This window comes from Schistocerca nitens, chromosome 1 (genome assembly GCF_023898315.1).
Source record: "Schistocerca nitens isolate TAMUIC-IGC-003100 chromosome 1, iqSchNite1.1, whole genome shotgun sequence".
Classification (NCBI taxonomy): domain Eukaryota; kingdom Metazoa; phylum Arthropoda; class Insecta; order Orthoptera; family Acrididae; genus Schistocerca; species Schistocerca nitens.
The window spans coordinates 1140156989-1140171898 of NC_064614.1; the positions used below are offsets into that span (position 1 = coordinate 1140156989).

The 14910-nt window shown below is 43.1% G+C and overlaps 1 protein-coding gene across 1 annotated transcript in view; it reads left to right on the top strand.

The window, feature by feature from the left end:
- The first annotated feature begins 4941 nt into the window (after nucleotides 1–4941).
- The window catches only part of LOC126238756 (trypsin-1-like), a 106242-nt gene continuing 96273 nt past the window's right edge, over nucleotides 4942–14910 (top strand). Inside the window, exon 1 of the mRNA XM_049947810.1 lies at nucleotides 4942–5044. Coding sequence (XP_049803767.1) covers nucleotides 4996–5044 — 49 coding nt within the window. The 5' untranslated portion in view covers nucleotides 4942–4995. The remainder of the gene's footprint in view (nucleotides 5045–14910) is intronic.

Here is a 14910-nt window from a genome sequence, read left to right on the forward strand (position 1 = left end):
AGTTTCTCCAATTTTATGACTTTCGTTCCCATTGCTGCTGGTTTTCAATTTTTTTTACTGTTTCCTAAGTCACGGACCGGGCGCTAATGACCATAGCAGTTTTGCGCCCTAAAACCAAAACAAAAAAAACCTCCATGGTGTACACCTAGGCCGCAGATTCTTCTGGACCTTTCGCATGGCCCTAAGGTCTCCGTTAACCCTGCGGCGGTTCGGCTATCACTTCCTCTCGATTCTCGACATGTACTGGGGCCATGAAGTGGTTTACACCGACGGCTTGACGGCTGATTGTCACGTAAGCTTTGCGTATGTTCATTGAGGACATATTGAACGGCACTCCTTGCCATATGGCTGCAGTGTTTTCACTGCAGAGCTGGCGGCCATATCTTGTGCTCATGAGCACATCCGCTCCTGTGTACCGACTCCTTGAGCAGCCTACAAGTTATCGACCAGTGCTACCCTCGCCATCCTTTGGTAGTGTCCATTCAGGAGTCCATCTTTGCCCTAGAACGGTCCCGTCATTGGGTGGTGTTTGTGTGGACCCCAGGACATGTTGGAATCCTAGGCAACAAACTTGCCGACAGGCTGGCCAAACAGGCTATGCGGAAACCGCTTCTGGAGATGGGTATCTCCGAAACTGACCTGCGTTCTATCTTACGTGGCAGGGTTTTTCGGCTTTGGGAGACGGAATGGCATAACAGTACAAATAACAAACTGCGTGTCATTAAGGAGACTACAAATGTGTGGAAGTCTTCCATGCGGTCCTCTCGCAGGGATCAGTTGTCCTCTGCCGGATCCACATTGGCCATACGCGGCTAACGCATGGTTACCTCCTCCGTCGTGACGACCGACCTCGGTGTCACTGGTTGCTCACAAATGACAGTCGTCTACCTCTTGCTGGACTGCCCACTTTCAGCCTCTCTGCAGCGGACTTCTAACTTTCCCAGCACCCTACCTTCGGTGTTGGGCGACAATGCCTCAACAGCAGCTTTAGTTTTACGTTTTATTCGTGAGAGTTTGTTTTATCATTTGATATAAGTTTTAGCGCATGTCTTTTGTCCCTCTGTGTCCTCCACCCTAGTGCTTTTAGAGTGGAGGTTCTAATGTGTTGCAGACTGGTTGGTTTCTCCTGTTTATTCTGATGGTCAGCCAGCCATGGTAATCTGCTCACTTGTTTTGATCTCTTCATGTTTCTTGTGTCTCTCTGTGGTTTTCTTGTCCGATTTTGTCGATTTTAGTATTTGTCGCCCTTCTGTCAAACTTGTTGTTTTCTCCTTTCTTCCACCTGTGTTCTGTATGTCTCGATTATTTTACTCCCACCCTTATGGAATCATTCAAATCGGAATGAGGGACCGATGACCTAGCAGTTTGGTCCCCCCCCCCCCCCCCTCTTTTAAACCAACCAATCAATCAATCAATCAATCAATCAAAATATCCAGGACGCCCTCCTATACCTACAACGACTGGGGAAGGTGGTGTCTTTCTGTTGGGTTCCTGGACACATTGGAATTGCGGGGACTGAAAGGGTGGATAGAACAACCAAGGAAGCGTATCGTGATCTTCTGCTAATTAGGTGCTCTATCCCCTTGGTGGCTATCACGTCGCTGTTGAGGTACAAAGTCATGGTTCGGTGGGAAGACGATTGGCTGGAAGTGACCGATAACAAGCTCCGTGTCATGCTGCCCACAACTAGGCCGTGGAGTACTTCATTCCAGCTACGTCAGCGGGACGAGGTCTTTCTTACTCGTCTTCGCATAGGCCACAGCTCTGTGACACATTGATTCGTACTCGGGCGAATGGACCCTCCAATGTGTGATGATTGTGGCGTGCACATCACGGTGCGCCACATTTTATTGGACAGCATTTAAATTGCAGACCAGCGGACCGCGGCGGATTTGCCAGCAGAACTGCCGTTTATTTTATGTAATGATGAAATGAATGTGGTTAGGGTTTGAAAGTTTTGTGAATTGTCCAACGTTTTTAACAAGATTTTAGGGAGCTGTTCTTAATGTATCAAAGGGTGGCTGCTCAGAAAACACACACACACACACACACACACACACACACACACACACACACACACACACACACACAAAATGTTTTGCATCACCTCGGTTCCGAAAGTTCCGGAACCTGTAAACATAAACATTTCTGCCCTCTTCATTGCTCATGAAAGCCACACATTGCATGTTGTACCACCATACAGCGAGATAATCAGAGGTGGTGGTCCAGACTGCTGTACACATCGATACCTCTAATACCTAGTAGCACGTCCTCTTGGATTGATGCATGCCTGTATTCGTCGTGGCATACTATCCACAAGTTCATCAACGCACTGTTGTTTCAGATTGCCCCACTCCTCAACGGCGATTCAGCACAGATCCTTCAGAGTGGGCTCGCCGCGGTGGCTGAGTGGTTCTAGGCGCTTCAGTCCGGAACTGCGCGACTGCTACGGTCGCAGGTTCGAATCCTGCCTCGGGCATGGATGTGTGTGCTGTCCTTAGGTTAGTTAAGTTTAAGTAGTTCTAAGTCTAGGGGACTGATGACCTCGGCAGTTAAGTCCCATAGTGCTCAGAGCCATTTGAACCTCATAGTGGTTGGTGGGTCACGTCGTTCATAAACAGCCCTTTTTAATCTATCCCAGGCTTGTTCGATAGAGCTAATGTCTGGAGAACATGCTGGCCCCTCTAGTCGAGCGCTGTTTTTACCCTGAAGGAAGTGTGCACTGATATGAAACTTCCTGGTAGATTGTGTGCCGGACCGAGACTCGAACTCGGGACCTTTGCCTTTCGCGGCTGTACCATCTGAGCTACCCAAGCACGACTGACGCCTCGTCCTCACAGCTTCACTTCCGACAGTACGTCGTCTCCTACCTTCCAAACTTCACAGAAGCTCTCCTCGAACCTTGCAGAACTAGCACTCCTGGAAGAAAGGATATTGCGGAGACATGGCTTAGCCAGACTGGGGGATGTTTCCAGAATGAGATTTGCACTCTGCAGTTGAGTGTGCAAGGTACTGGCGTAAGTGAAGCTGCGAGGGCGGGGAGTGAGTCGTGCTTGGGTAGCTCAGATGGTAGAGCACTAACCCGCAAAAGGCAAAGGTCCCGAGTTCGAGTCGCCGTCCAGCACACAGTTTTAATCTGCCAGAAAGTTTCTGAAGGAAGTGATTCCTAAGATGTGCATGACGGGGGCGCTAATTGTCGTCCATGAAGACGAATACCTCGCCAGTATGCTGCCGATATGGTTGCACTGTCGGTCGAAGGATGGCATTCACGTGTCGTACAGCCGTTACGGCGCCTTCCATTAAAACCAGCGGAGTACGTCGGCCCCATATAATTCCACCCCAAAAAAGCAGCGAACGTCTACCTTGCTGCACTCACCGGACAGTGTGTATAAGGCGTTCAGCCTGACCGTGTTCGTATGGTCTAGGAGGTTAGGTTGGAATCTATTCTATGTATGAAATAGGTTAGATTTTAACCTCTTATTGGGGTGGATATCACGACGCCTCTGTTTGGATACGAATGCTGCATAACGGCTTCTGCTATTAGACACCGAATGCTTATGAATGAGCTTTCCTGTCTATACACTCTGCCCTCAGTTATCGAAATAACCAGAAAACTTTTACGAATATATGAGACGACGGGGGAAACGTTCCGTTACATACTCGAGCTTATTCGTGGTGACCTTGAAAAGCAAGCTACAAACACACTGTTTTGCTGTATTTATTTAAAGTTGTCAGACGTGCGTCAATTGACTTTCAACGACTGTCATTTAGTACACGACGGAAATACAAGCATAAAATGTAGCGTAAGTTACTCGGAAAACCTTCGAGTTAAGCACTTAATTGGAAAAACGTACTGTACACCACATTTGCAAACAACTTGATATAAACAGAATCATACTGGCATAAAACGCTATTAAGCAGTAATAATAATTTGTAGACAACTAATGACGACCTAGCACAAAAAAGATCCAGTGCAGTACCTGTAAGCATATAAGATATGCCACCTTTTGCACTTGAACAAATTATTTTTTGAGGTTTATAATCTATGCCTAAAATTTCTACTCAAGATTTTACCTATTTGAGGTTTCGAATAAACCTGCGATTTCAGTCCTTCGATTCCGAACTATTACTCGGTTACGATATTTTCATCCTCAGGATGCCACAAAAACACTCTTTGTTGGACTAAACTTATCGTTTCTCGCGCTGCATGTTTCGTGTGTGAGAACGTCGGTCGATTAGACTGAAGAAAACAAACTGATTTCAGTTTCACCGACTGTCGTCCGAAGTCTGTACGGCCGGGAGTTAGGATCGGCTAGAGTGTAACCACACACACAAGGGTATACTGACATGGAAAGAACGGCTGTCTCCGGCCGATGTCGGTCGCCGGCGGCGGAATCCACCGATATTGGAGCCACTGCGACCGCAGCCGTATATAGGGGCAATGCAAGGAGCTACGGCTGACCTGGTTACGTGAACGTCAAAAAATACCGAGGAAATTGGTATAGGAGAAAACACATTCGAAAACATAACGGGACATTTCAGACTTTCCAAGATGAGTTACAAAATTGGTGTCTCCGATGGCTTTTTTCCCCCGTTCTCTCTCTCTCTCTCTTTCTCTCTCTCTCTCTCTCTCTAACTGGAAACAAAGAATCGGGAGACTTGCTATGGTTGTGAACTTTCGTGATCATTAGATGGCGGACACTTCTTTAAAAAAAGTCACTAAGCATTGTGATATGTTGCTGGTTGCTGTACATAAAAAAAAACTATTGAAATTAGTCTGAAAATTTTCGAAGTCGCCGAAGTTCGCCAGTTAATGTGTAGAATGTAGTTGAAATGTGGACTTAATCATTTGATAACAACTCTTGAGGGTGCTGCTAATTACTACTTTATCAGCCAGATAAACGATCTTTTGACGGCATGGCATCTCCTCCTGCCAGAGAGGGACGATAAAAGCGGGCTAAGCGTTGGACGGCAGCTCACTGCAGCCCCAGCACCATGATGCGGACCGTGCTCCTCTCCTTGGCGCTCACTGCCTGCGTCTTCGGTGAGTGTTGGCCGCCTCTCTTCCCCGTCTCTGCGTGGCTGCATCGTCGAAGCCAGAAATTGTTAATATTTAACCCTGTCATAAACGGTGAGCGTAATGTCCTTTCCTCATAACAAAAATTTCTTTCTAAGAATCTATACTAGACACAGATATGCGGTTTGTTGCAAATGGTACCTCAATTCATTAAGTTTTTATGGCTATTCACGTTCCACCTCAGTTACAGGAATTTCTATAATGGGTAGTGCTTGAAGAAGATTTTGCACCGCCACACTGATGTAATTTGTTCGCCAGTTGCCGGCCAGTGTGACCGAGCGGGTCTAGACGCTTCAGCCCGGAACCATGCGGCTGTTATGGTCACAGGTTCGAATCTTGCCTCCGGCATGGATGTGTGTAATGTCCTTAAGTTAGTTAGGTTTACTTAGTTACAACTCTAGGGGACTGATGACTTCAGATGTTGACACATGGATTGGTAAAAATGGTCCAACATGATGGCCACCTCATTCATCAGACATAATCCCACTTGACGTTTTGTAGGTTACGTTAAGGATAAAGTTTTTAGCGTACTAGTTACTGACGTGCAAAGTCTTAGAGTACGAACACGAGACGCTGTAGAGGCGGTGATAGAGATGATGTTGGCACAAACATGGGAACAAACTGAGTATTGTCTAGACGTCCTTCTGTAACAGAGAGCACGTGTTGACGTGTATCCATAAAAAAAACTTCGACTTAAGCTACCATTTGCTACAAATCGTACAGCTGTATCTAGCATAGTTCCTTACAAGGGAACCTCCCCATCGCACCCCCCTCAGATTTAGTTAAAAGTTGGCATAGTGGATAGACCTTGAAAAACTGAACACAAATCAATCTAGAAACAGGAAGAAGTTGTGTGGAACTATGAAAAAAATAAGCAAAATATACAAACTGAGTAGTCCATGCGCAAGATTGGCAACATATAGGATAGTGTGAACTCGGGAGCGCCGCGGTCCCGTGGTTAGCGTGAGCAGCTGCGGAATGAGAGGTCCTTGGCTCAAGTCTTCCCTCTGCGAAAATAAAGAAAAAAAAGTTTTCACTAAAGTTATGATCTGTCCGTTCGTTCATTGACGTCTCTGTTCACTGTAATAAGTTTAGTGTCTGTGTTTTGCGACCGCAGTGCAAAACCGTGCGATTAGTAGACGAAAGGATGTGCCTCTCCAATGGGAACCGAAAACATTTGATCGCAAGGTCATAGGTCAACCGATTCCTCCACAGGAAAACACGTCTGATATATTCTATACGACACTGGTGACGGCATGTGCGTCACATGACAGGAATATGTTGTCGACCCACTGAACTTGTACACTTGGCGAATGGGTAAAAAGATTCTTCAACCTTGTCCGATTTAGGTTTTCTTGTGTATGTGATAATCACTCCCAATCCCCGTTTTCAAGAAGGGACGTCGAACAGATGTGCAGAACTAGAGACCTATGTCTCTAACGTCGATCAGTTGTAGAATTTTGGACCACGTATTATGTTAGAGTATAATGACTTTTCTGGAGACTAGAAATCTACTCTGTAGGAATCAGCATGGGTTTCGAAAAAGACGGTCGTGCGAAACCCAGCTCGCGCTATTCGTCCACGAGACTCAGAGGGCTATTGACACGCGTTCCCAGGTAGATGCCCTGTTTCTTGACTTCAGCAAGGCGTTCGATACAGTTCCCCACAGTCGTTTAGTGAACAAAGTAAGAGCATATGGACTATCAGGCCAATTGTGTGATTGGATTGAGGAGTTCGTAGATAACAGAACGCAGCATGTCATTCTCAATGGAGAGAAGTCTTCCGAAGTAAGAGTGATTTCAGGTGTGCCGCAGGGTAGTGTCATAGGACCGTTGCTATTCACAATATACATAAATGACCTTGTGGATGACATCGGAAGTTCACTGAGGCTTTTTGCAGATGATGCTGTGGAGTATCGAGAGGTTGTAACAATGGAAAATTGTACTGAAATGCAGGAGGATCTGCAGCGAATTGACGCATAGTGCAGGAAATGGCAACTGAATCTCAATGTAGACAAGTGTAATGTGCTGCGAATACATAGAAAGATAGATCCCTTATCATTTAGCTACAAAATAGCAGGTCAGCAACTGGAAGCACTTAATTCCATAAATTATCTGGGAGTACGCATTAGGAGTGATTTAAAATGAAATGATCATATAAAGTTGATCGTCGGTAAAGCAGATGCCAGACTGAGATTCATTGGAAGAATCCTAAGGAAATGCAATCCGAAAACAAAGGAAGTAGGTTACAGTACGCTTGTTCGCCCACTGCTTGAATACTGCTCAGCAGTTTGGGATCCGTACCAGATAGGGTTGATAGAAGAGATAGAGAAGATCCAACGGAGAGCAGCGCGCTTCGTTACAGGATCATTTAGTAATCGCGAAAGCGTTACGGAGATGATAGATAAACTCCAGTGGAAGACTCTGCGAGAGAGACGCTCAGTAGCTCGGTACGGGCTTTTGTTAAAGTTTCGAGAACATACCTTCACCGAAGAGTCAAGCAGTATATTGCTCCCTCCTACGTATATCTCGCGAAGAGACCATGAGGATAAAATCAGAGAGATTAGAGCCCACACAGAAGCATACCGACAATCCTTCTTTCCACGAACGATACGAGACTGGAATAGAAGGGAGAACCGATGGAGGTACTCAGGGTACCCTCCGCCACACACCGTCAGGTAGTTTGCGTAGTATGGATGTAGATAAAAGTGATCGCATCGGACCGACGGACAGACAGATAATTGTCTGAAAATAAAAAATTAAACTTTTTTTCGAGGGAAGACTTGAACCCAGCAACCCTAGCACCGCAGCTGCTCGCGCTAACCACGGGACCACGGCGCTGCTGGGCTCAACGTTTCCTAGATGTTGCCTATCTTGCGCATGGACTACTCAGTTTGTATATTTTGCTTATTTTTTTCATAGTTCCACACAACTTCTTCCGGTTTTCTCGATTGATCTGTGTTCAGTTTTTCAAGGCCTATTCACTGGGCCAACTTATAACTAAAACTGAGGTGGGTGCGATGGGGAGGTTCCCTTGTTAGAAGTAATTTTTTTTTATTTTTGCGGCCAGTGAAAGACTTTACGCCAACCGTTCATCACTGTTAGACCACTTATGTGACAAACAATGAGTAGGTCTTAAGGTATTAACGAAAAACTGTTGCTCTCCCTTAGGTGTACTACAGTTTGTTTTCCGCAAAAGATCACGTTCTGCAATTTCTGTAGAGTCTAAAGTTTCTATGAAACTATGGTGCGGTCTCTGACGAGATGAAGAAAAGGAAAGAGAAAAAGGAGCTGTTTTCTCTACCTACTATTTTTGTTGTCCAGTTTTTTAAGAATCTACCTTACGATTCTGCCCACGCTCGTTGGAAACTTCGTTCAGCGCCTACAACCAGACTGCTATGAGACCAAGTCACACGTTCATCTCATCTTGGTTTCACTGATTTCCGCATTTACTTTGCAGGCTGTAGTAATGTAAGTATAATATTGTCATGACAATCGCTACACTGGCTAATTATGAAAATTTTACTAAGATCATGTAGGATTTATTTTGATTACTGCATAGATAACTTTTTACGAGTATGTACGAATCTTTGTTCAGAAACAAGAATTTGCACCTAAAAGCGAACAGAAATGTAACTCAAGTATGAAAACCTTCTATTTAGGCTGTCCCTGATATTATTACAAGCATGTACCTTGCTATGGTAGACAATCCCATGGACAATAAGTAGAGCAGTCCTATAGTGTGGCAAGACTCTCTCACATCACGTACTGTCTATGCATATTGTCCTGCTGAGAGCCGATGGCAGACATTCGCTTTGCGATCAACAAATCTGAATGCACTTTGGAATGTGTAGTAAAATGAAGAAACTGCGAGCAAAGCTAAAATGAGGGGACAGCTGTTTCTTGTCACTGTTAGCTTTACAATTCACAATTCGCTCTCGATTCAAACAACACTTAATCAAAATCGACCTACAGCTGCGGAGAACTTACGAACTCACTATCGATAAACCCGACCGTGATGCTTCAAGGAGACGTAACTCATCATGGACTGTAAGGTACCACAGTGTTAACAACTGAAACTATCAAGGGGCAATAGCTTGTATATATCTACATACAACAGTGCGTTTATCTTTGCTTAGAATTTTTCTCTAATGTTGTGCTTTAATGGCATCTCCACTTTCTTCCCTCTTGAAAGACGTGTTAAAACTATTTTGCTGCTTGGACAAGGCTCTGAATCTGATCTTCACTTAACTGGCTAAATTCAGCAAGAAAGTCGTTCTCAATCCCTCAGTCATGTGTAGAGTGAATCAAACGCTCATTTGTTCACATGGGTTTCTTTTAAAAAAAATCGTTTTATCATTTTTTTGGCAATATGTGAAAATTAAATTTTGGCCTAAATCTATAACCTCCATGTATTTACTGTTTCTCGGAAGGTGTACCACCCAACATTGGCAACAAATATAATTTCAACTCGATGCTCTGCCACCATGTTTTACACTCGAATTAGAGTATCATCTCCACTGATAAGTATTACAAACTCATCCTGAAGTTTGACTTACACGACTAGCGAGTTAAACACCGTTACACTTTGCCGTAGTTTTCATGAGAAAATGTAATCCGAAAAAGACAAACTTAATGAAGGATGGCTCTCACAGAAAAGGTGTGATAGCTATCAAATTTTGTATGTCGTGGCAGAATGTAGCTGGCGAATGCAAGCAATGCATCCCCGTTAGCAGCCACCACATGGAGCTGCTGCCGTTCAGCAGACTTTGGCGACGCGACGATTGTCTCAGCAAAATAATGATCCCAGTGAGGACTCCCGTTCGGAAGCAGCAGGCTTCGTAGCTATGTCCAGACATCCAAATTTGTTTTTTTTTTCAGGGTTTCCGTAAATCGATCAAGGCATATACTGGAATGATAGCTTTGCTTAGAACAGATTCTCTTTCCCATTCCGATTCCTAACCAAGACGAGCTCTTAAATCCCGGTCTTTCTTTTCTTTCAAAAGGAAGTGAAACACTGTTTCAAAGCAGCCACATATAGGTGGGGGCGTAAATAAGACTATTTTCAGAATTCAGATTTTAGACTGGAAATGGAATTTAAGTACTAAGTGCCCTTCGAACGAACAAAAGTGGAAAATTTGAACATTATCTTTTAGTTTTCTTCTAGCTGTAACTGGCAAATGGTGAACCCTTCTACATAGGTCCCTATTCGGAAATCACTGAAAGCTGTAGAAATGTGTAAGTGGAATTTCAAATGCCCTACATGCCAGCGATATGTTAAAGATACTATATTGAAATTATAAAGATAGGAAACAGTTTCAACCAACTGTGACATATTTTTCACTATTATTTAAATCAATAAGAGTCTAAAATTGTCCGAATAATTTTCGTAGTGGCGGCACCTGAAAATTATCTTATTCACACTCTATTCAGACCTACCTCAGGACATTCTGTGATCAACGATTGTTTAGTAAATTCATATCTTTCGTTGATAAGACGAAAGTTTGATTATTTCTCCTCGTTATCTTGAGAACGATAAGGCTTAATATTCAGCTGTGTGTTCATATGTATCAGTATTTTAGACACACTAGGCCTATTCTGTTGTGGGCAGCAAAAGTTATCACAACATGACAGTCACATTCTGTGAGGCAGTTGGAAACGTTACATAAAAGGCGAATTATATGAAAAACTTTACTCACCTACTTATTTCGTATGTGGCGTAACATACCTCAATACCGGAAATTCATCACGAAGAGCAGCAACTCTGGATTCATCGTATCTATCTCTCAAGAATAACATGAGTACAGGGGTTTGTATTACATTCACGGGAAAAAGAAATAAGAACTATAAATAGAGATCAGGATATGATAACTGGCCACATTCCACCATTGTCCATCTGGTGATGATTCCTGGTGATATTGTATAAAACCGGAATGATCGACCTAAATTTAAGTAGTGTAAATTATCTTGCAATCAAGTGGTGACCTAATTTTATGTAACACTGAATGAACTAGAATGTTATAGCCAACAGTGATTAATTCCATGCGAGGTATTTAGATTCAAAAGAATTAAATTTAATGTGCACCTCTAAAAAAATACAGCTGTATTCATATACTCATCCTGTACCTTTTCTCCAAAATACAAAAATCATTTTCTGGAATTAAATAAAATTGCCACAAGTGTACAGTACCATTGTTATTGATTATTAAGTACGCATGTACCTACAAATGCACTTAATTATTCGAAAGAAACCGACGCACCCGGCCCATACAACTCACGAAATATTGCAAAGAAATCAGCCCAAAACGCGTGTATTGTGCACCAGCTGTCGGGCTCGAATACCGTGGGCCCAAGTTCTCGGACAGACAGACATAAGTACAGCATGATAGATTCGAGCGCACGCCGAATAATGGCGGCTTCCAAATTAGTTCACTTCTTAAAAACATTTATTACGTAAAAAATCAAAACCTTTGGGACATGATTGATGGATGAATAAATGTAAGCATGTGCGAGTACACTACTTCTTTATTTTCCCAAATAACCAGAAAAATTGTTGGAAGGTACGTGATGCAAACACTGCGTTTATATGTTGGTACTGCTGCAGCAATGTCATGCAGTATTACGACTGGAACAACATAGTACTTTAATGAGAAAGTAGGTACTGCATTACTTTTGTTACTGAAAGCCTGATCCCATTTAGAGTCATTTTCAAAAAAAAAAAAATCTCCGCTTTGGCTTCACCTCACCTTGTTACAGGATTCCGAGACAATGTGATGACGATGATGTGTCATGCTGCTACTTAGCGATTCTGCGTTGGAAACAATGTCTGTAAGTCAATTATACACGTGTTGCTGGTAATAAGAGGACTCCAGAATGTCGCAGCTGTCGTCGTGAGCTTGAAGTTCCAAAGCGAGCACAATTTGAAATACACAGCATCTGTGTGTGTACGGAGTATATTTGTCTACACAATGTCGTACTCCCGAAAAACTGTTCCATTTCATATGACTCATACGTCCAGTTCAAGGATTATTCACATAAAAGCACAGACACCGAAACGTTCAAACCAGATATCGTGGCGCGCATTGTTTCACCAATGATCCATCCCTCTGCGGCCATTGAACCTGCGAAAACTAAGTTCATCCACGAAAAGAACTGAGCGCACAGTTCATTGTTTTTCTGTACATGACATCCTTACAATGTAAATGTTGATTTAAATATTTTTCCTAGTTTTTATGCTCAAAAGCCGACATACCAGTCAAGTCGTCACATCGACAATCAGCATTCCCTTCGTCATCGCTCTACCACTCAATTGTTTTGTTACGATAGCCGAAAACAGATTTTCTTATAGCAAATATTTATACAAATACACCGAAACATTTATGTTCAGATAGTGTACTGATTGTATGGAAATTTACTATTAAGTATATATCATCTCTGGAATAGCCGCCTAAGCGTAAGACGTAATTCGTTATGCTCCTGCATTTTATGTCGCGTTTGTGGGATACATTGACGTCGGAGTGTTTACCTTTGGTGCACTATTGTAAAAGGCAACACGAAATCAAGTAAGTGCAAAATCCGTGGGATTCGTACATACGAGTATCTATAATCCTATGTAAAGACAAGTCGTTGTCTAACGTTGTTTCTAAAACTGTCGAACGGTTCCTGACTTGTTAACTTCAAATTCTTGCACGATGCTGTAATAAACATTTGGAGAGTGTAGGCTATATATTTTAATATATGTATCACGTAAGTATATGTAATATACACTGAAGAGACAAAGAAACTGGTACACCTGCCCAATACTGTGTAGGGCCCCCCCACGAGCAGTCAGAAGAGCCGCAACACGACATGATATGGACTCGATTAATGTCTGAATCCTGCAGAGCTCTCCATAAATCAATGAGTACGAGGGTGTGGAGATCCCTTCTGATCAGCACATTGCAGGCATCTCAGATATGCTCAGTAATGTCCATTTCTGGGGAGTTTGTTGGCCGCTGGAAGTGTTTAAAGTCAGAAGTTTGGAGCCACTCTGCAGCAGTTCTGGAAGTCTGGGGTGCCGCATTGTCCTGCTGGAACTGCCCAAGTCCGTCGGAATGCACAATGGACATGAATGGAAGCATGTGATCAGATAGAATGCTTACGTACTTGTCACCTGTCACAGTCGTATCGAGACGTATCAGGTGTCCCATATCACTCCAGCTGTACAGTCGTGGACAAAACGAGCGAGACCCCTCGCCTTTTCGTTATGCTGATCCGCACGGCTTTAAAGTCTGCTACACAGCATAACAGGCAAGGCGACGAAGTGCTACCAACATACTATGCGCAGGCGTGAAATTGACAAACTATCTGAACTTTTTTAGACTGTATTCCATAATTTCTAAGACTATATTAATGCTGATTAGTGTGTTAAATACAACACGTAAACATAAGACAGAACTGAAAGAAGAAACGCTAATTTGTATGAAACGGACGAATAAAAATGAATTTCAGCTTATCCAGATAACAGACAAAGAACCCCAGACAGTTACGAATTAGCAAAATATTATCCGCATTCGCCCGCGAAACGGTCTGTGTCAACGTTCAGACCAGTCATACTGGATTACCATTGCTGACCTACCATGAAAGTGTGAAAAATTTAGCAATGCGGGAAGATTCATAACGAAATTCACTTAAACATCATTCAGTGCCACACTTAAGTCAATTCCATTATTGACAGAAGCGGAAAAAGGAGGCAGTATCATGTATGAAATTCTACAAGAGTGTCATATTGACATCCACAGAGCGCCAGTACAGAATAAAGGTAGCGATAAATCGTATTGGGTGCGCGAGAATTTCTTAAAATTGCTTTACTGATATTCTACCTGCCTCCATAGAGATTAGAACCGAAAACAAACCAGACCTTCCTTTCACTATGCTAGCAGACAACCTAGGCAAACAGCCCTCTATTATTACCCCAGACATGAACAAGCCGGCAATTTCGCAATAAAAATCTGCAGTTTCTGTTGCATAGAGCTTTCTGGACTCAAAAACATGAATTTTCTTCCTTTATGTCACCACTTATGCGACAATCATTCGGGATGATTATCGAAATAACAAATTACTGTTATTAGAGAGTAAATTTTCTAGGATAATTCTGCACCACCCCAGGAAATAAACGGCTACATAGCTGCCAAACGTATTCTGCATTGTTTCGAATTCTCCACTAGACTCGCCACAGCCAGAAAACGTTCATTAGCAGAAGTGTTTCTTAAGCTAGCTAGCAATGAGAATGTTCGTACTTCTAAAACGCGGTGGCATTAATACTGGGATGTGAATTACCACGTGTATAGGCAAATACATTCTATTTGCATTCCTGTAAACGTGATTTGGATCGAAAACGTAGCTGCGACTAATATGCTTATGTATCGACAGCAACTAGAACATTTCGAATAAAGAGTAGCGGGTGTTATTTATGCGGCCCTCATCTTCAGTGTTTTCGTTGTTAGGATTTCGTCACCTAAACCGGTAAAAACGGAACCCTACTAGTCTCACTTTCTTGACCGTCTATCGGTCTACCCAACCCTTAAAACCCGTTTACCTCCAGAACGGGTGGACATAATAAGCGGAAATGTATCGCACTTCTTGCTGTAACCGGTCCCTTGCTGGTGTAAAAAAGTGAGCTTCTATGTCAACGCAATCAAAAGATACGACGGTTTATGTAAAGAAAATTTACGCGAAAGGTCAAAAAATGGCTTCAAGAACTATGCGACCTAACTGCTTAGGTCATCAGCCCCTAGACCTAGAACTACTTAAACCTAGCTAGCCTAAGGGCATCACAGACATCTATGCCCGAGG